This window comes from Marmota monax, unplaced genomic scaffold, assembly GCF_021218885.2.
Source record: "Marmota monax isolate L192 unplaced genomic scaffold, Marmota_monax_Labrador192_F-V1.1 WCK01_AAM20220418_F8-fsc00055, whole genome shotgun sequence".
In the NCBI taxonomy this organism is placed as follows: domain Eukaryota; kingdom Metazoa; phylum Chordata; class Mammalia; order Rodentia; family Sciuridae; genus Marmota; species Marmota monax.
In genome coordinates, this window is record NW_026695205.1 from 8,402,179 (window position 1) to 8,423,812 (window position 21,634).

General features: G+C 45.1%; 1 protein-coding gene across 3 annotated transcripts; it reads left to right on the forward strand.

Annotated features, from left to right (window-relative positions):
* The first annotated feature begins 7,449 nt into the window (after positions 1-7,449).
* Sele (selectin E) lies at positions 7,450-17,413 on the forward strand. 3 transcript variants are annotated; one of them, XM_058574447.1, is made up of 12 exons: positions 7,450-7,573; positions 7,890-7,973; positions 8,621-9,004; positions 9,508-9,615; positions 9,798-9,983; positions 10,688-10,873; positions 10,975-11,163; positions 12,368-12,556; positions 12,765-12,941; positions 13,466-13,576; positions 14,523-14,544; positions 14,646-17,413. In XM_058574447.1, exons 2-12 carry the CDS (start codon positions 7,937-7,939, stop codon positions 14,701-14,703), a joined length of 1,647 nt encoding a protein of 548 aa, XP_058430430.1. In that variant the 5' UTR covers positions 7,450-7,573; positions 7,890-7,936; the 3' UTR covers positions 14,704-17,413. The 3 variants fall into 3 exon arrangements, with proteins under 3 accessions (XP_058430430.1, XP_058430431.1, XP_058430432.1); XM_058574448.1 differs by having other exon boundaries at positions 14,649-17,413; XM_058574449.1 differs by having other exon boundaries at positions 7,466-8,004.
* The last annotated feature ends 4,221 nt before the right edge of the window (positions 17,414-21,634 follow it).

The window sequence follows — 21,634 nt, forward strand, 5'->3', positions numbered from 1 at the left end:
AGCCATGGTCATTGGTCTCTGAAAGGTGAAGTCTAACTGGAGAATCTCCAGTCTCTTCACCTGCTATGCTGAGTGACTAAGTCAGGTGCTTCTGACCCTCTCATCTGTCTGTACTTTTCTCTTTAAATCACAGCACTATGTAAACATGTGCCCTTTTTCCAGAGAACACCCTCTTCTGCACATGCAGAAACTGCAGCTCATACAGCCAGTCCTCTGTAGTACCGGAACGTTCTGTGGGTTTTGCAGAGGTGCGTGACTGCAATGGTGAGGCTTTGCCTCTGTTCTCCACAGTTGCCCAGCAATTCAGAGAGATAGACAACTTGGTCTACTGGACAAAGAAGACCCCGAGATTAGACTTTGATGCAACTTTCTGGATATCTCAGGGTGTAGGTGGCCCATTCCTCACAACTCTGCAGCTGCCTTATTGCTCCCGCGTATTTTGCAGCAGATCTTATGGCACACAGGGCTCCGAGTGTGCTCTTCACTTCCCAGAGCCCGACAAGGCTCTCTAAGGAAGGGACGCGTTCCAGTTATTAGGATCACAGAGCAAGACTCCCATGACAGCCACACTAGCCAGGCTGACTGGAGGCATCTTTTTATGAGACGTGGTGATAAAGCTGAACTTTTTGAAAAGGCATTGTTCATCTCTTCCTCTCTTCCTCTCTGTAAGAAGCAGAGATGAAGCCTTGCTGGCCTGGGGACTTTGCCCTCTGTATTCCTGTAACACTCCCCAGGAAAGGATATGTGGAGTTTTGAACTCAGTTTGCTTTCCAAAATCAACACTGTTCAACATGCAAAGGAGCCTTTGAACATCACAGGCCAAGTAAGCTGACCCCCAGAGCAGGGACATTCTGCTTTGAACGTTAGCCCAAATCTTCCCTGGTCCCCTCAGGACCATGCGTGCCTGTAGCTCATCGTCAGATTCATCATTTCATCACCTTGGTGCTCTGCTCCATGGTAACAGTAGCTTTTCAAACTGTGACGTTGACAAACCAGGCGGAAGGGGTGCACCTGGCCAGCCTGACTGCTGCCACAGATAGAAGCCGACTGCTTGTGGGTGAGGCAGGCAGAGCCAGGGTGCTGGAGCAGGCCAGGTTTGCAGGCCAGGCACAATGTCCCCTCATCTATCTCTCAGCCTCATCAGAAAATAAGTCCATTTCTTGCTTTTCTGCTAGCACAGGCCAGTTTTGATAGAAAGTTATAACCTCCTAGAGTTGGTGGTCAGCCTCAATTTACACTTCTCATAAAATTCTTAGGTGTTTTAAAGAGTATCATTTTCATTCATTTGTTTTATCGGTACATTATAGTCATACATAATGGTGGGAATCATTATGCCATGTGCACACACATAATTTGATCAGTCTCATTCCCTAGGACCTTCTCTCTCTCTTTCTCCCATGATCCTCTTGCTCTACACTATTGATGCTCCTTCTATTTTATTATTAGTATTTTAAATCCTGTTTCAAAATTATATAAAAGCTCTCCTCAATGTGGCCTGGTTGTACATGGACAAAGCATAACTTGGTAGATTCACTCCCCAGTACTTCCCCAGGCTCCCCGCCCCTCTTGGTCCCCTTCCTCTACTCTGTTGGCCCCTGTATTCCCGTGAGGTCCTTAAGGAGGCTCTGCATGCTCTAAGCAGGACTTCCTCGCTGAGCAGATCTTCTGCCTGGGCACATGACTGTCTCTGAGCCTGGGCACCGCTTCAGTGCAGCTGTGTGCCCTGGGGCTGCTGTCTGTGGGCTGACCACCACAGGCTGTCCCCTGGACGAGGCTCTGGCTGCACGCCCCCTCACTCTGCATCCCTGAGTCCACCTCGGGGTGGCAGGGACAGCTTTCCCTCTGTGGTAGGGAGAAAGTAGGGAGAAGGAGCACCACGCTTTCCTCCCAGGATGCTCGGGAGCCTGACGCCTGTGACAAGGACACAGGAGCAGGGGTCCCATCTCACGTGACTCCTTTCCCTCCTGCCATCAGCACATGGCTTTGATCATTTATGAAAAGCCAGGCAGGGCTGGGGATGTGGCTCAAGTGGTAGCGCGCTCGCCTGGCATGCGTGCGGCCCGGGTTCGATCCTCAGCACCACATACAGACAAAGATGTTGTGTCCTCCAAATACTAAGAAATAAATATTAAAATTCTCTCTCTCACTCTCTCTCACTCTTTCAAAAAAAAAAAAAAAAAAAAAAAAAGAAAAGCCAGGCTGGGTCAGGGGCTGGGGAAGAAGCAAATGCTCTCTGAGAAGCCGGCGTCTTGATTCCCAAATCACCCGCACCCTTCAGTCTAACTAGGGCAACGGCGACTCTGGACAGCAGGTGTGGAGAGGTGGGGTGCTGGACGGGCCTCCCGCCTATGTGGGCACTTGCTGGGCTGCTGGAGCCCGCTGCACACAGCTGGGAGGCTGCGGAGTCAGGGTAGGGCAGCAAAGCCGCGGGTCTCTTAAAGCAGTGGCAGAGCGACAGGCAGGAGCACACGGGGTGGCACAGAGGAGTGGGTGTGGGTCCCAATTCTGCCACCCACAGGCTACGCGATTTTTTTTTTTAAATTTTCCATGGGTCAGCCAACTTCCACGTCCTGCCCCAGAATCTCTGAAATAGTAACTGTGTGTGGTTTGCAGCCATTGACTGTGTAGTAACGTGTTCAGGGGATGATGGAAAACAAGCAGCCCACCATGACCCACACAGCATACATGCAGATGCTGTCACCTCTGAACTCAAGCCTTGCTCTTCCTTGTGGTGCACTTCCTCTGGCCACAGGAGTCCATCTGGAATTTACCACCCCTGCAGGGGCAACCCTGCCCCAGGACTGCTCTTGCCCCTGCTGGGGCATTCTGAGATTTTCTGCACTGTCCCCTAGAGTTCTCTGAGAGACTGAACCCCGGTTGCCCACAGGGTGACTTGATGATCAACCTGTTGAATTCCTTCCCTTCCTGGTCTCACCCCCTCACTCCCCTGAACTGCTTCTTGGGGTCACCTCCCAAATACACAACTGGCAGCACTTCCGTGTCTTAGGATCTGCTTCAAAAACTCCCAGCCGAGGACACTCAGCTTCCAGAGCTGCGGTGAGGGAGTTCTTCTTTTTGTCACTATGACCATAAGGCCTGACAAGAAAAATGTAAAGGAAGAAAAGATTATTTTGGTTCCTGGTTTCAGAAGTCTCCTTCCATAGATAGCTGACTCCATTGTTCTTGGCCCCAAGGTGAGGCCAAACATCAAGGGAAAAGAACATGGCGGAGGAAAGCGGCTCAGGACATGACTTCAAGGAAATAGAGAGAGGACTGCATGCCCCCTCACTCACCAGGACAAAACAGGAACCCCAAAGGCACTATCCCAGTGACTACCATCCTCCAGCCACACCCCACCTGCCTACAGTTACCTCTACCTTGTAACCACCCACTATTTGGTCAGCCCTCTCATGATCTACTCATGTCATCTGGAAACCTTGCAGTCTCACACCTGTGCACTTGGGGGGACACCTCATCTCTAAACCATAACAGTTCTACTACATTTTCTCATATGAATACTAAGGGTCACCTCCCTTCTGAGGTTTGCATTAAACAGGTATGAAGTGACCAAGAGGACACAAGCTTCAGAGTTACACAGATGAAGCTTTGAATTCCAGCTCTGCTATTTAATAACTGAAAAGTTCAGGTGAGTATTCACCCTGTCTAGGTGAATAACTAAGTTTCCTTCTCTGCAAAATGGGACTCATGTCTGCCTTTCATTTTGTAAAATTTGTATGAAGCAATGTACGTAAAGTGCTTGTCTTCAGAGGCACTATGTGTGGAGCATGACATGAACTGTTTTCTAAAAACTTCACAGCTAAGAAAAATAATGAAAACTTTGTGCTGGGGATACAGCTCAGTTGGTAGAGTGGTCGCTTCGCATGCACAAGGCCCTGGGTTCAATCCCCAGCACCACTAATGATAACAACAACAACAACTTTGTCTTAAAATAGTGGGCAGCAAAGCCGCAGGTCTCTTAAAGCATAACATTTTTATGTGGTAGCTTCACAGCCAGCAGGGCTGAGGTCCAGCACCCTTGGTTCCCAGATGGGGAATTTGAGACCTGATGAGGCAAAAGAATCTTGTTCCACGTTACAGAGCTAATTAGTGCAATTGAAATCTCTTGTGCTAAATCACTGCATTTAATATTCATTGTTATCAAGTTAATCTTGCTATTTCCAAATACTTACCTAATTAAGCTATCAATGATCAGTTTTTTGTTAGCAAACATTTTAATTAAAGTATGTTTCCACTTACAAAGGTTATTTCAATTTCTTTTTAATTTTTTTTTAATTTATTTCAATCATCAATTAGGGAGATCTAGAAAATTCAGGATGTTCTCCTACTTCGCTCCTTTGAAATCACCTATTTTTACTTTGGGGGTAAAAGTACCTCTTTTCATCATCATTTGGTGTCCTTGTAGATCTATTTGGATTTTTTTCATTTTGTTTGTGAAAGAATAAATTCAAAGTGATGCTTTAAAAAGTGATCAGGTGGACAATTCTGATGTGAGTCCTGAGAACAAGCTAATAATACTCCTTAAGGAAACTTCTGAATTACAAAATAAGCAGCACGAGGGGCCAAGGACAACAAGCCAGGGGGCTTTTCTGAAATCAGGGTTTTTTTTTCCTCTCCTGTTAACAATGGTCAGCTGTCCGGCCACATTCAGGAAAAGTCCTGTTAATTAACCTGCCCACCCGTACTTTTTCTTCCTCTCTGGGAATTCACCAGAGTTGGCTCATTTTGAAGATATTCCCATTAGTTAGTCCTTAAATCCCTACACAGAGAGCAGAAGCTTCCAGATAAGGTGCTGCCAAACAGGAAACACAAAATACAATCCAAATTGTAAGTCTCAGAATCATCCAGGAAGCTCAAGGAGAATTAATGGAATTAATGAGCCCTCTGCGAACAGAGGAGAAAAAAGAATAAATTAATAAATATACATATACACACTGGTGTCAATTTGTCAGGGGCTCTTCCTTTTCTTTGTTTCCATGAATGAAAACTGAAAACAACAACTCATCATAAATATCCCTTGTATTTACCCAGCACTGTCAAAATTCATTTCCCAAGAGTAGGATCCATGATTAACTTTAGTGAAATTCTGGTCAAAATGCTGGTACCTATGTATATTTGAGCACCCCAAATGGACTTTATCAGATATTTCCTCCAAATTAGATACTCTGGGTCTATACATCTCAAAGTGTGGTGAAGTCAGATTGCTCCGTCAGAACCACCTCAAATATTCGTTTGAAGCACGAATTCCTGGGTCCCATCTGGAATGATTAAGTCAGTGTCTCTAATTATTGATCTGAAGTTGTATATTATAAATGAGATGCTCAAGTGATTCTTCTTCATACTCTAATCTGAGAACCCCACTTCTTCATTGGGTGTGGAGAGCAGAGTGGGAGAGAGCTGGAGTTCCTACTCCACCCAGATGTTCATCTGTCTGCAAACCCCCAGTGAGTGACTCAGCTTTCCTGAGAAATGAATTTGCAGGGACCTACACCAATTCTGCATCAAATGTACTTATGTGGGGGCTGGGGATGTGGCTCGGGCGGTGGCGCGCTTGCCTGGCATGCGTGCGGCCCGGGTTCGATCCTCAGCACCACATACAAAACAAAGATGTTGTGTCCGCCGATAACTGAAAAATAGATGTTAAAAAAAGTTCTCTCTCTCTATCTCTCTCACTCTCTCTTTAAAAAAAAAAAAAAAAAATGTACTTATGTTTTTATCAAATAAGAGCTGCCACTGTGTAATGTAGTTGTACACTGATTAATTTTATTTCACAGTTTTCTGTGTGCAAGAATTTCTTATGTTCTGCTTGTATTCTACAAATAAGATTGGGACTTGATTAGGATTCCCCCTTTACCTAAGTCTCTGCAAAGGTAACTTACATATTATCAAAGTAGTTTTTTTTTTTTTTTTTTTTTTTTTTTGGTGGTGGTGGTTTAGCAAGGCTGTCAAAAATAAGTACTTTGAGGTGACATAAACTTCCCCAGAGGAGGAGAGCGGGAAGACCAGGAGACAGGCTGCCTAGTCTCCCAGTGACATTGGCAGTGAGGACCCTAACACAAATCGACATCTCCATGGAGGCCCTTTCACTTGTGGTTATGGACAGAGCTACTTTCCAACAGACCCCTGTCCACAGATAGCCACGGTTAAGATTCTAGCATTTGCTTGGGGACACCAATCCTCAGGCTGGCCCTCCCTCCCTCCTTCAGGGGTGCCCCTTTGCCATGGAGATGAGAATGTCTGGGCCCAGGCACAGAAGCAGGGGTGGTTAACATCTCCATCTCCAATTGAAGGGCGTGGGGGGCAGAACAAGGGACTTCCAGGAAAAGGGAAGATCAAGTGGGAACCCTTGGCGCCTGGGAGGGGACAGCGCAGCCCAGGAGGCGCAATCTGGGCTGCGCCTGTGTCTGCACTTGTTCTTTTTTTCCTTTCCTCTCCCCCATGGAGGGGTGGGGAGGGATCCCCAAGAGGGAGGTTGTCCCAGGGACACTCAGCCACATCCTCAGAGCTTGGGAGACACAGTGGAACGGAGGCCCCTCTCACTGGCCTGTTTCTTGGGGGAATTCTGAATTGTGTAGAAGGCGGATAACAGTCAACAGCTCCAGCTACTCAAGTCTCTCCCCATTAGCCCTCCCACCCCTGCCCAGGTCAGAGCCCTGCGGAGATCCTGACAGCACCAACAGGGGCAGCTCAGAGTCCCTCTGTTTCCCTCCCCTGGCCCCTGCAGTCCTGGGGCTTCTCCAGGGGAGGTCAGTCTGTGGCCTGTTCAGTGACCCTGGGGAGCCTGAGGAAAGCCCTGCAGCTCCCAGCACCCACCCAGGGACAGGGACATAGGAAACACCCTGGCAGAATGCAGGATGATTGTTAGGGTGAGTGGATTTACCCCTGCTTGAAACATCTGTGCACTAATTACCTTCCTCGCCCAACTCTTCACCCCTTTCTCCCTTCCTTCCTCTGGTACTGAATTTCTCCTGGAAGCTTTCTCAGTACAAATTTCCAATAATCATGTTGCCCTTTGGCCTTGGAGGGAACTTGCTTTTGAGTCAGGTTCCCAAGAGAGGTGCAGCTGAGGGTGCAGGGCTCCCTGCAGGCAGAGCCAGGCCTGCTTGGCCTGCACCCTTGGTACACTTTCTCCCTATCTGCTTATGAAACTGATCGGTGCCACAATTATGCGAACAACATTACAGTAAACAAAGTCTTAAAACATTTTAAAGACCTAGACTTTATGCTTTGGAATTAAAAGTCGTGCATCTTTCAACAGAAATGTAATACAAGGGAGAATTAACTTTGAGGGGTAGCACTTCTGACATCACTGTAATTTTTAGCATTGTAAATATTACCAGGAAACTTCTGGATGCCTTGGTGATTTCCTCCTGACTGGATTTGGACAGTCTCCTGTTGCTCACAGGATGTGAGCCCTGCTATAAAGGGCCCCGCAGAGGCGAAGCTCAACAGGGCTTGGCTTGGCTGATTTCACATCACAAGTGCCAGAGGATCAGGAGACAGAAGCATCCCAACACACCTGAGCAGTGTGAGCCGAGGAGCACCGCGCAGAACTGTAAGTGCAGACTCCTTTGCAAGAGCAGCCTTGGGCCATGAAACAGATTCATCAGAATGAACTGATGTGTAAACAGCCTCTGGTAAGAGATCTGTGCAAGCTTTAATTGTAGTGTGGTTAAAGCCTGTCTTTTCTCTTTCACCTAAATGAGGACGATCTTAAAATTTATTCATTCATTCCAGTAGCATCTCTCAAATAAGCTGTGGCACTGGAATCCTTTATCTCAAATCTTATGCTGGTGCCTAAACACCAGGCTCGAATGACTAGAGTAATTGGCTGCCTAACATTTCCTTCTGTAATTAATTTTTCTCCCCAGGAAAGTACTTCAAGTCCAATCCATCGGTGAGAAGAAGTCCTGAGGCCATGATTGCTTCACAGATTCTCTCCACTCTCACTTTTGGTAAGTCAGATTCTCTCCACTCTCACTTTTGGTACCACTGGACCAGGGTTTCTCATCGCCTCCCTACTGACATTGTAGACCAGGATATTCTTCCTCGTGTGGGGCTGTCCTGTACAGAGGGTGTGTAGCAGCATCCCTGGCCTCTTCCTGCCTGGCACTAGGGAAATTCACTTCTTAGTGTCATATTTCCGTATGTGTAAAACGTTGATCAAAAATGGCCTACGTAGGCACTGTGACAATTCAATGGAACAGTAGTTTAGGTACATGTGGGGACATCTTGACAAACTTGAAGAAGGCAACAATCTGACTGCACTGTGTGATTTTTTATTCCAAATATAAAATTCCAAAATATGTTATTTTCAGTTGAGAAGTGCCTCACACCGCGCCTGGTGGCTCATACTAAGGGCTCAATACTGCAGAGTCACCAGCAGAATAACAAATTTGTTACGAAGGTGGGGACAACAAAGCCCTGGGGGTGGTTGGCCACAGAAATGGTGCACAGGAAACTCTTCTTACTTTTGAAAAGGTGAAAAATTTTTGTCACTCCAAATCCAGAGACTGGCATAAATAAGACAGTAAAAACCCAGAGAGCTAGAGTTAAGCCCAGCAGGACTAAACGCTGCCTTTCTCTCTTGTTCCACCCCTAGTGCTCCTCATTAAAGACAGTGCGGGCTGGACTTACAATGTGTCCAGGGTAAACATGACTTATGATGAGGCCAGTGCTTACTGTCAGCAAAGGTACACACACCTGGTCGCAATTCAAAACAACGAGGAGATCGAGTACCTGAACGCCATGTTGAGCTATTCTCCAAGTTATTACTGGATTGGCATCAGAAAAGTCAACGGTGTGTGGATCTGGGTGGGGACCCAGAAGCCCCTGACTGAAGAAGCCAAGAACTGGGCTCCAGGAGAACCCAATAATAAGCAGAAAAACGAGGACTGCGTGGAGATCTACATCAAGAGACCAGAAGGTTCCGGCATGTGGAATGACGAGAGTTGCAGTAAAAGGAAGCTCGCGCTGTGCTACACAGGTAGGGAGCCACAGGCAGCCACATCCTGACGACTCACAGTGGCAGCCACTGGTCTCCACTGTGGCCTCTTTGCTCTGAAACATGTGATTTGAAAACCCGGTGTTCCTGCCAAGGCCCCCCTTTACTCCTTTGCACAGATGTAGGCAAGAACGTGTGCACATGTGTAGTGTGAGCACACGTGGGGAGGCCACACCCCTACAGAATGCCACATAGACACACTGTGGCAGCTCAGGTGCTGGTTTGCTTGTGTCAGGGGAAGTGTCTCGTGGCGTGTGCTGAGGGAGTCTCTGTGCATGGTGTAGTTGCAGCCCCTCCTGACACCTCCAACATTAACATCAAGTATGGGAGACGAACCTGGAGCTCAGGTTTGGCATTTTGTGAGGCACATTAAAATCTCGGGCACCCCATAACTTAGGTGACGTCATTACATGCGGCTGATCCTAAATTGTGAGGAATTTCCCACAAGCACCACAGACCTGTCCTCACGGCTGTGTTTCCTGCAGCTGCCTGCACCCAAGCCTCCTGCAGCGGCCACGGGGAGTGTACAGAGACCATCAACAACTACACCTGCAGGTGCCATCCTGGCTTCAGTGGACTCGAGTGTGAGCACGGTAAGTGTGTCGTCACCTTCTCTTCACTTGAGACAAGGCACCATCCCCTGCCCCAGGTGGGCTGGAGTCGGGCCTGCAGGTCCTCCTTTCCCTGGACCCAGTCATAGCCTGTCTTCCCATCCCCCCAACCCCCCTCCGTCCGAGGTGAAAGCTGGCAGAACTGACTTGGGTCCCTTTTCCAGCTGTGACCTGTAAAGCACAGAAAGACCCTGAGCACGGGAGGCTGGTTTGCACTTCACCCTTTGGGACCTTCAGCTACAATTCCTCCTGCTCCGTCAGCTGTGACAGTGGCTACCTGCCAAGCAGCGTGGAGACCACCCAGTGTAGGTCCTCTGGGGAATGGAGTGCTCCTCTTCCCACCTGCAGAGGTAAATCTCCCCCAGAATGCACAGGGCGTCCCCAGCTCACCCTTCTCTAACCCAGGTTCCCTTCCTACTCCTTGCAAACCCCAGGGAGTACCCCCCCCCCCGCCCCACCCCCTGCTATCTTTAGTAAATCTTATTTACTTGGTTTGAGGGAGGTTTATATTCTGTGTTTGAAGTGGGAAGTTCTGAGGTTCTGGTGACTTACAAAGGAGACTATCAGGGAAATGCAGAACCGCCCTGCAGAATCCTAATGACCTCCCTTCTCTTCTCCCTTCCCTGTCTGCCTCACCCTGCCCTGCGACTAGCTTAAGACAAGGACCACCAGCAGGCTCAGCATCTCCTTTTTCTGTCTCAATCTTATTTTTCTGGAGAAGAGACAAAAAAATTCCGTCCTTCTGATCCCATTCAATTTGTACGTCAGCGTTGTTATCATCACAACTAGTCAAAAATCCTGACCAGTAATCTGTTTTTTATTCATTTTTGCCTTTTTATAAATGGAGACCATTTTGCACAAAGTAAAAATAGATAGGAAAAGATGGAAACATTGATAAAAACAGACAACAGCTTCATTGTGAGTGATTATGTTCCCAAGCATTGACTTTGGGATCTGCCCTTCGAATGTGGCTTCCTCACTGTTATGAATTCCAAGTTAATAGGAGGTAAAAATAGGCTTCTGTGAAATTCATGGAGCTTTTTCAACTCCCCAGTGGTGGAGTGTGCTGCTTTGACAAATCCAGCCAATGGAACCATGGATTGTGGCCTGGGCCCTGGACGCTCCCCCTGGAACACCACATGTACATTTGGCTGTAAGGAAGGATTCGAACGAGTGGGAGCTCAGAACCTCAAGTGTACCTCCTCTGGGAACTGGGATGACGAGAAGCCCCTGTGTAAAGGTAGAGTGTCCACGTTGGGCGAAGTAAGCATTCTCTTTCTCAACCTACACTTGAAGTGGGCAAGCCAGCCTTGCTGATATAAATGGGAACATGTGTTTCAGCTGTGACATGCGAAGCCATCCATCGGCCTCAGCATGGCTCTGTGCACTGTAGCTACTCCACTGCTGGAGAGCTCACCTTCAAGTCCTCCTGCAAATTCAGCTGCAAAGGGGGCTTCAGGCTGCTGGGACCAGCCCAGGTTGAATGCACAGCACAAGGGCAGTGGACACAGCAAACACCAGTGTGTACAGGTGAGCCAGGGATTCTCTCCTTTCACTTTCCTTTCTAAAAGATCTTCAAGCTTGCACAGGGGAAATGAAAGCACATGTCCATTTTAACCACAGATGTCAGATTTGATGAGTGACATTCATACCTGAGACTCATGTGAAAGAAACAGGGAAAGTCTGTATATAGTAGCATGAGCAAATGCTTTGCTGGTTTTAGAAAATGCTGTGTTAATATACTTTGTAGACAGAGGCATGGAATAGGCAGAATTCTTAGTCTAAAGAAAATCACATTAGAAAATTTAGAAAGCAGAATAAGAACATGACCTGAAGCTGAAACTCTTCTCATTCCTCCTTTCTTCTGCAACTGCTAGTATCTAGCAGTGATGGGGAAGCCCCTTGTGTGGGTCAGGTGGGAGATGGCTTTGCGCACACATGAGCACTGAAACTTAACTCCAGGATATTGGAGACTTGCAGATTTCTTATCAGGCACCAGCTTCCTCATAGCAAATACAGCATGGAATGGTTTCCAGGGGCAAAGAGCAGCAACCCCAAAGCCAGCTACAAGCTGGCACATATTCCTGGTGCCTTCTTCTCTTCCTTTCTTTTTGGCCATCTGCACGCATCCAGGATCTGTAATTGCCCTCTGGACGCATAAAATCTTTCCTTTGACTTAACTTCTTTTGCATGTCAGAAGAACAGTGCTCAATTCCCGGTTAATGGCTGCTGTTTAGTAGATGCCATTATAGGTGAGGGCCTGGAACTCAAAGGAAACAGCCATCTTCCCAGTTGGTCAGGGAATAACGAGGAGTCTCTACTTTTGGGGTGTTGCTTAGTCCTAAATGAACTGGGTTTCAAATACCAAATGGCCTGCAGTCTCTCAGTGGTATTTTCTGACCACTGTTTTGAGCCTCAGCTCTGCAGGGTAGAGCTTTATCCAGCCCAGAGTGAGGCCAGGTGGTTTGTCTTCCTGGTGCTTCTGGAGACTCCAACATAGATCCAGCTGTGGGTTCTCCTGGGAGCCAGGATTTTCTTTGCAGAGGAATCCAAGGGCTCCAGTGTGGCCTCGCAGGGGACTGGGACAGTGAGAGCCCAGATATGAAGAAACATCTTTGTTTCTACTTGGCTTTAAGACAGAAGCTATTGGGGAGCCCAGGGCGGGGGTGCTGCCTGGAGAACCCTGCAGCCATGCAGCACACGGGGCTCCACAGGGCTCACTCTTGCCTTCCAGCTGTGCAGTGCGATGCTCTCCCTGTGCCCCTGAATGGCTCCGTGAAGTGCTCTCCTTCCCCTACTGGAGAGTTCACCTACAGGTCCTCTTGCACCTTCCACTGTGACGATGGCTTTGACTTACATGGATCAGCTCAACTGGAGTGCACATCTCAGGGGCAGTGGACACACGAGGTCCCCTCCTGCCAAGGTAGGGTGAGTTCAGACTTGAGGGTGCAGGTCACGTGCCTCATAAGATTGTGAGCCTCAGTGGTCTCAGGGGGCTTGATTCTAATTTCCCACATGCTGAGTTCTATGTAGTGTTTATAAGTTAGGCTTGTCGGTGACTTGGGCCACTTTACAAGTTTGCAGCAGATGTTTCCTAACCCCCCCACCCCCCATGTGCCTGTCATTTGCAGTGGTACAGTGTTCAAGCCTGGCAGCTCCAGGAAAGGTCAACATGAGCTGCAGTGGGGAGCCTGTGTCTGGCACTGTGTGTGAGTTTGCATGTCCTGAGGGCTGGATGCTCAATGGCTCTGCAGCTCTGACATGTGGTGCCACAGGACACTGGTCTGGGACGCTGCCTACCTGTGAAGGTAATGCATTGGTTGATGCTGGTTGTCTGGGTGACCAGAGAGAAGCGAGGGAGCTGTCTTACTAGAGCAATTAAAGAAGCACTGGGCCCATATCAGAGTGGTTAAGCATCTGCACATATTTAAGCTTATGGAGACAGGAAGAAAACGGTAGATGTGGCATGTGGACGGAATGGGCAGAATTCTAACAGTGGCAAAGAAGACCTGGAGGGGAAAGGAAGAGGGTGAAACAGAAAGTGTGTGTGGGGGGCGGGGGGCGGGGGGTGGCTGAGCAAGTACAGCACAGTGTCCAGCAGGGCAGGGTGAGGGGTGTGAAAGAGCTGGCAGGGTAGAGTTCTGCCTGGCAGAGCTGGGGCAGCCAGGGGGAGCTGGACAGGTCTAAAGGGCCGGTTAGCCACCTCTGCCTCATGACTTGAACCAGATGGGGCTTCTGCTCCTGGGTACGAGGTGATAGAAAAGGAGAAGTGGACGGACAGAAAGACTTTCAAGCCAGCTCCTCATGCCCATCCTCCCCTCTGTTGCCGCAGCTTCCCCCGAGTCCAGCACTCCCTTGGCAGCTGGACTTTCTGCTGCAGGAACCTCCCTCGTGGCACTGGCGTCAGTCCTCCTCTGGCTTCTGAAATACTTTCGGAAGAAAGGTGCGGGAGCTTATGAATGTGCTCCAAATATGTTTTCTCATTGATGAGTTATGGTTTCTCTTATAAATTTAGACAGTTACTAGAATCTAGTAATTGCACAAACACTAATATACTGCTTTATAATTAAGCAAAAGTCTTAGGAAGAGTTCATAAAGCAACATGAAATTTGAAGTATTTTAGGAAATATAAATGTTAGCTGTGTTAACCTTGCTCAACTCCAGGAGGTGCTACTTGCTTTTTATTCTGTGTTGTCTCTGGAGTTGTGCAATGGGACTGACATGATTTGTGCTCCTGGGAAGTTGGATAAATGTTTCCTTAAAAAACTATTTGGAATACAGTCTTATTTTGGAATATTGCCTAAGGAATATGTGAACATATCTATTCATACTCATGGTTTGTTTGGCTTAAAGAGTATCGAAAAACACATTATTTATTTATTTTTTAAATCCCGGTTATTGAACCCAGGGGATCTTAACCATATGATCTTAATCACATCCCCAGCCCTTTGTATGTTTTATTCTAAGACAGGGCCTTGCTAAATTGCTGAGGCTGGCTTTGAACTTGCAATCCTCCTGCCTCAGCCTCCTGAGTGGGGGATCTTAACCATATGATCTTAATCACATCCCCAGCCCTTTGTATGTTTTATTCTAAGACAGGGCCTTGCTAAATTGCTGAGGCTGGCTTTGAACTTGCAATCCTCCTGCCTCAGCCTCCTGAGTTGCTGCGACCGCAGCCATGTACCATCTCACTTGCAGGAAAATGTTAAAACTACTTCAGACATTTAAGAAATAAGAAAGTCTATGTAAAAAACAATTCCTGACTTGGGCTTGTCCTTTTATTGTTGTGCACTTTGCATTTGCCTTAGTCACCAGGTTATATTGTGTCTGGATTGGCAATGTCCTTAAAGGCCATTTGGTCTAAAGGAATGGTTTTCTTTCTTTTGCAGCAAGGAAATTTGTCCCTGCCAGGTAAGCTGCATTCTTGTACAAAGCATTCTGTGAACCTTCTAAACAGTTTCCTCTCTTCATGTGGAAACAGTGGCTTATTACTGTTCTCACCTGTCCCACAGCAGCTGCCAAAGCCTTGAATCCCATGGAAACCGCCAGGTGCCTCTGGACTCCATCTAAGCTCGAAGGAGTCTGGTAAGACTTGCAAGTGGCATGTCATGAGGGAGCATCTCCCTAGGCGTTTGGCTCATCCTTGGGCCCCTTCCAGCCTGCATTGTCCTCAGGACCTCTCCATCTCCATGGCACTTACTGGAAAGGTGTTTTGTTTCTTTGCAGGAGAGGGAAGAAACAGAAATCTGGCTTTCTTGAGCCATTTCCTTTATGAAAGATAATAATGATGGTGACAACTGACCCTTATGTGGCACTTACTGTGCCCTAGGAACTGTTCTAAGCTAGGAACTCCATGAGATAGGATGATTATTCTATTTCTCCTGACTTAGATGGAGCAGAGGAGGCAGAGAGAAGCGAAGTGACTTGCCTGAAGTCTCAAAGCTCCTAAGTGGTGTAGCAGGATTCAAGCACAGGCAGTGTGGTTCTAGAATCTGTGTTCTTAAACATCTGCTCTGCTTTGTGAGGATTTGGAAGGGTCAAGTAAAGTCCCTTGAAATACTTAAAAAAATATTATATGATTTTTGTGCAACTTTAGATTAATGGAAAAATTGAAAAATCTTAGAGTTACCAGCATCTTGAACTAGCATGATTCATTTGATGCAACTGATGGATCAGTATAGATGCATTACTATTAGTTAAAGTCCCCAGGTTACTTTAGTGTTCACTGTGTTGTGCTTTCTGCAGGGTTTAACAGATATGTAATCACCTGTAGCCACCATTACTGTGCCGTAAAGAATAGTTTCCCTGTTCTAACTGAACAGCACTTGATGTTGCTATTTGGGTGGCCCCAGGCAGAATGCACAGTAGCCTGTGCTGGGATGTGCATTTTGTTGTCACTTACAGTATGCATTATGCTGAAGTTTTCTGGTGACATGCACGTTTGCTTGCGCTTGCAGGAACACTGGTGCATCCCGGGAACTAGACTGAACCACTGAAGACAGCAGAGGTGTCCTGCCCCCTGGCCTTCCTGGCCCATTGTCCTATGCCTTGACAGCTGGGACCATGACTTCAGTGGATTAAGTTCAGAGCCAAGTGCAGTCTTCCACCAAAAAGACTCAATCTTCTCGTTCCTATTCTCAGGACGAAGAAATTGCTGGCTAGGCTATTAGAGGAGAGGGTCTTCTTCAAAGCAAGCTGAAGAAATCAAGAGTCTGGACTCTCAGAATTCCTTTCCTAACTCTCGGTTGGAAGCTCTGAATCTCAGTGGAGAAACAATGTTTTCTGGCTCTGTTTCTCTTGTCCCTCACTGTGTTGCAACTGCTAGTTACAGTATTGCATTTAGAGGAGTACATAATAATTATCAACAGTTTACAGGAAACCAATTGTCCAGTGATATTTGGCTTCCAACTTGGGGGTGGGGGATACACGACAAGATTTTTAATGCCCAGAGACAACTGCACAGAAGGCTGTTGGTGGTGCGAGGTGCAAATCCTACTTAGTACTCAGTGCCAGGATCACCAAGCATGGTCCTGATCATGTCCCTGTGGGACTCAGGGCTTTTAAAGTGTTCTTAGAGGTAGTATTCGTCCTATTTGCCTTGAATATAGTATGCTCCTCCTCAATTCTTAATTTAGAACAAGGTTTACAAGGGACTTTTGACATTGGTAGGTGTTGTCGACTATGATAGGGTAAATATTCCTGATCTAGGTTGCCACCTCCTTGTTTATTAACAAATTTAAATTTGCATTTGCTGTAGATTTATGTAAACAAACATGCAAACCAGTATGATGTTCTGAGGTTTTACTGCAATTGTGTGGGACATGATGCTCTCAGGAGAGTGAAAACTGAACACAGGGTTTGATTCTTGTTACCAGAGTTTTACACAAATTATTGCTTTCCATGATGAAACTTCCATGAGGCCAAATTTTCTGATTTGATAAAAGCATCATAAATGTATGAATTGTCAAGATCATTGTAAAGTCATGTGTAGCTAATAAAAAAAGCATCAACACAAACAAATGAAGGTACAATTTTGTGACTTTCTTTGTAAAAATAAATGTAGACATATTGATGTGCTTTGCCCTCCTACAAAGGGGTTTGCCAAATGTCTGATGTAAATACAATTCTTTTGTATTATGTAAGATTTTAAATGCATAGGAATTCACCACGTAAAGTACCAAGTGGATTTTCAGAGTGAAAAGTCTAATGATTATTTTTAGTCGTTTTATTCTGTATATTAGTATCCCTGGAAGAGAGTGTTAGGTTTCTAAGGAGAGTTTAAAATTACTAAGGAATTTCCAGGTATCACCGACAATGAGACATTCCTGGTCAGTAAGTGCCAAAGCTGCCCACATCAAAGCTTTCCCACATTTCTTTTAACTTAGCATGTTGAAGAGGAACATTTCAAGTAAGTGCTGCCTGAATGTTGGCAGGGCAGAGCCAGCAGTAAACAGGGAGGTGTGATAAAGATGAGAAAGCAGTGGTTTCTTAAGGGGCAGAAGGACTCAGGGAAGGGGGACTATTGTGATCAGATTACATATGGAAAGAGTTATTATTTTCTCTGAAATTGCTCAAATGTTGTAAATATTTACATATTCTGCGTTAGAAATAACTGCATGAAATACAAATGTGGTGTGTTTGGGCTTCAAATAGTATTTTAAATTATGACTTAGAGTATTTTACAGTTTTAATGTGTGTATTTATTTAAGGTTTTGCCAGGTTTATTATATTTGACATAGCAGTTAAAGTCTGACAATAAATGTGTGCATATTTATCTCTGTATAGGCTCTTTCTTAAAACTTTAATTGCAGCTGGGTGCAGAGGTGCATGCCTATAATCCTAGAGGCTCATGAAGCCAAGGCAGGAGGAGGAGGAAGAGGATCACAAGTTCAAAGCCAGCCTCAGCAATGTAGCAAGATCCTATCTCAAAATACAAATAAATACATAAAAGGGCTGGGTGTGTGGCTCAGTGGCTGAGTGCCTCCGGGATCAATCCCTGGTATCAAAAAAGAAAAAAAAATGCATTGAAATAAAATGTACAAATGAAATATGCCTTTTTAAATTTTGCAAGATCAAGCAACCAGCAGCACCATCTAACTCCAGAATATTCTATCACCCCCCAAACAAACCTGTCCCCATTAGCAGTTTCTCCCCATTCTTCTCTTCCTCCTGTCCCTGGCAACTACTAACCTGTTTTATGCACCTATGGATTTGCCTATTCTGGGAATTTCACACTAGCAGACTCACAGGTGACTGTGTGTGTCTGGCTTCTTCCACCTGGTGATGTCCCCAGGCCCCCCTGCTGTTGGCACGCATCGGGCACCTCCTCTGTGTCCTGGTGGAGTCACGTTCCATTGCAAGCACATGGCACACTTTGCTTCTCCACTTGTCAACCCATGTGCCTTGGGTGGTCTTCTCTTTCTGGCTCTGCGACTAATATAGTTGTGAATGTGCAGGAGCATGTGTTTAGGTAGGCTTCATTTTATCCATTTTTGGGGCATATTCCTAGAAATGGAATTGGGTCATATGGTAACTATGTTTCATTTTTGAGGAAACACCAAACCCTTTCCCAAAGGGCCTGCATCATTTCACAGTCCCTCCAGTGATGTACAGGAGTTACAATTTCTCCACACTCTGAATAGCACTTGCTATTGTCTATCTCTTTGATTGTCACCATCCTAGTGTGTGAGGTGGTTTACACAGAGGCCCTTGCTTCAGAACTTTATGGTATATGAAAAAAAATCATATCCTAAAAAATTCATTATGGCCAGAGAAATAAAGCCCCTTTTCTGAAGTCTTTGCCTGCTGCCAGTCTCAATTCTACATTGCTTATGCTAATCAGTTAATGCTCATTTAGACTTCAGACTTCATTATCTTTTAAGATTAGACCAAGAGTATTTTCTTTATTCCACCCCAAATATATATGTTCTCTCATCTGGAGCAGTGTCACTCCACAGGCCTGCTGTATACTGAGTTGAAAAACACCTGAAGGATCCACTGTTATCAAAGAATCAGAATATCTGAAATCTCCAAGAATATAGGGTTTAATTCTTGACCTGGTCCCTCTGGCTAAAACACTTATGGCTGACTATAAGAGTATCATAGGAAAGAACTGTTTTCCCTTGAATTTTATATTTCATGTTAGCTTAGAAGTATTATTTAAGAGAAAAATAAAAATAAAAATATGTTCTACTAATTAGGGTGCTGAGAAAACTGGAAATCCATATGCTGCATAATGAAATTAAACCCCTATCCCTCTCTCACCCTGCATGAATCTCAACTCAAAGTGGATCAAGGACTTAGGTACTAGAACAGAGACCCTGCACCTAATAGAAGAAAAAATAGGCCCAAATCTCCACCATGTTGGCTTAGGAACTGACTTCCTTAACAAGATTCCTAAAATGCAAGAAGTAAAATCAAGAAGCAATAAATAATATGGAATCAAACTAAAAAGCTTCTTCACAACAAAAGAAACAATCATGAACATGAAGAGAGAGCCTATAGTGTAGAAGGCCGGCTGGCTGCAAAATAACCGGGGGGTGACGAATAACTTGTGTACGTTGATACAGCAGGAGTAGGAGCCGTTTATTGCAGGACAGGAGCAGTATTTATACATTCCACACAGCTTATCTAATTATACATCAGTCAACCAATAAGGAATCTCCACACTTAATGGCTCGCTTTTGTTACTTCTCAAACCACTCCCTCTGGCATTTTGCCAGGCACCATCCAGACTTGTTTACGAACTCTAACATTCCCCTGGCAAAATGCCAGGTGTTATTTTTGACTTGTTTACAGACTCTAACACTATAGAGTGGGAGAAAATCTTTACCACCTGCACCTCAGATAGGGCATTAATCTCCAGGATATCTAAAGAACTCAAAAAACTTAACACCCAAAACCCACATAATCCAGTCAATAAGTGAGCTAAGGAACTGAACAGATATTTTACAGAAGAAGAAATACAATTGGTCAACAAATATATAAACAAATGTTCAACACCTGTAACAATTAGGAAATGCAAATTAAAACTACACTGAAATTTTTTCTCACTCTAGTCAGAATGGCAATTATTAAGAATACAAGTACAAATAAATGTTGGTGAGGATGTGGGGAAAAAGGTACACTTATACATTGCAGGTGGAACTGCAAATGGGTGCAACCAATTTGGAAAGCAGTATGGAGATTCCTTAGAAACTTGTAATGAAACTACCATTTGACCCAGTTCTCCCACTCCTCAGTTTCTACCTAAATGTGACGCAGTCACATCAATGTTTATAGCAGCTTAATTCACAATAGCTAAACTATGGAACCAACCTAGGTGCCCTTCAACAGATGAATGGATAAAGAAAATGTGATATATATATATAATGGAATATTACTCAGACTTAAAGAAGAATGAAATTATGGTATTTGCCAGTAAATGGATGGAGCTGGAGAATATTATGTTAAGCAAAATAAACCAACACCAAACAATCAAAGGCCGAATGTTTTCTCCCCTATGTGGATGCTAATTCACAATAAAGGGAGGGGGCTAGTGAAGAATAGAGGTACTTTGAATTAGACAGAGGGGAGTGAAGGGAGGAAAGGGGGCATGAGGGTAGGAAGGATGGTAGAATGAATTGGACATCATCACCCTAGGTGCATATATATCTACACAACTGGTGTAATTCTACATCATGTACAACCAGGAGAATGAGAAGTTATACTCCACTTATGATGCATCAAAATGCATTCTCCTGTCATGTATAACTAGTTAAAACAACAACAACAAAAAGAATGTAAAAGAACGAGTATAAAAAAGTTCATTGAGAGCCAAGAGAATACAGATAAACAGTTTAAATGAAATTAGGAAGACAATGCAGGACACAGATAAGAAATTCAGCAGAGATTTTGAAAAGAACTAAGCAGAAATCCTAGAAATGAAGAGCTTAATAAATCAAATATAAAATACAGTTAAAAGCCTGAAAACAGACTAGTTTTAGCAGAAGAAATAATATCTGAACTTGAAGAACAATTTGTCCTAATATCCCAGATTTAAAAAAATAATGGTGAGATCATTCAAACTCTTTGGGACACCATTCAATGACAGGCATCTGCATTTCTGGAATACCTAAAGCAAGGAGAAAAAAGTGAGGCTTGTGTAAAACCTGTTCAGTGAAATACTAGCAGAAAATCTTTTGATCTTGGTGAAGACATGGATGTCCAAGTACTGGAGGCTTACAGGACCCCAAACAGATGTGGCCAGAATACATCTTGACCACAACATCCCAAAGCTCTTAAAAATAGAAGACAACAAAAGTTTTATAAAATCAGCAAGAGAAAAGTGCCAAAAAGAGTATCACCAATGAGATTAAAGCAGATTTCTCAGTATAAACCCTACAAGTGAGTGAGAAATGGAATGGCATGTGAGAAATCTTGAAAGAAAATAACCGCCAATCAAGGTTAGAATGTCCAGAAGGCTATGCTTCAGAAAGTGAGGGAAATAAGTCTTGAGACAAGAAAAAAGGGAGGGAATGCAGGAACCCAGACCAGCTGTATGGAAGAAGTGAAAGAAAGATAGCTACCATTGTGAAAGCATGTGACAGTGTAAGTCCCATAAGAAGAGGAGACAAAAAGGAGAAATAGAAAATAGCATTATTAATAGAGTGTACCATCAAATCACAAGAGGGAAGAGGAAAAAAAGATGTTTAAAGGACACAAATCCTTACGCATCAGTGACAGCCTTGAATGTAAGCGGACCAAGTTCTCCAGTTAGAAGATAGGGACTGGCTGAATTGATTGAAAATTAAAGCCAAACAACACGTGGCCTACAAGAACCCGCTTTACCCATAAAGACACACAGACTATAAGTGAAATGATGGAAGTGATATTCCAAGCACGTAGAAAACTAGTTACCTTAAGGCAAAAACTGTAAGAGGTAAAGTAAGTCATTGTGCAATGACCATGGGATCAGTTCAACAAGATGTCATGGTTGTCCATCTACATGCACCTCATATCA

What these genes read in the sequence shown, in the direction of transcription:
- Sele (XM_058574447.1), top strand. Translation starts at nt 7,937, where the DNA reads ATGATTGCTTCACAGATTCTCTCCACTCTCACTTTTG. An exon ending in GCAAACACCAGTGTGTACAG is followed by an intron (nt 11,164 to 12,367) that starts GTGAGCCAGGGA and finishes CTTGCCTTCCAG; the next exon opens with CTGTGCAGTGCGATGCTCTC. An exon ending in CGAGGTCCCCTCCTGCCAAG is followed by an intron (nt 12,557 to 12,764) that starts GTAGGGTGAGTT and finishes TGTCATTTGCAG; the next exon opens with TGGTACAGTGTTCAAGCCTG.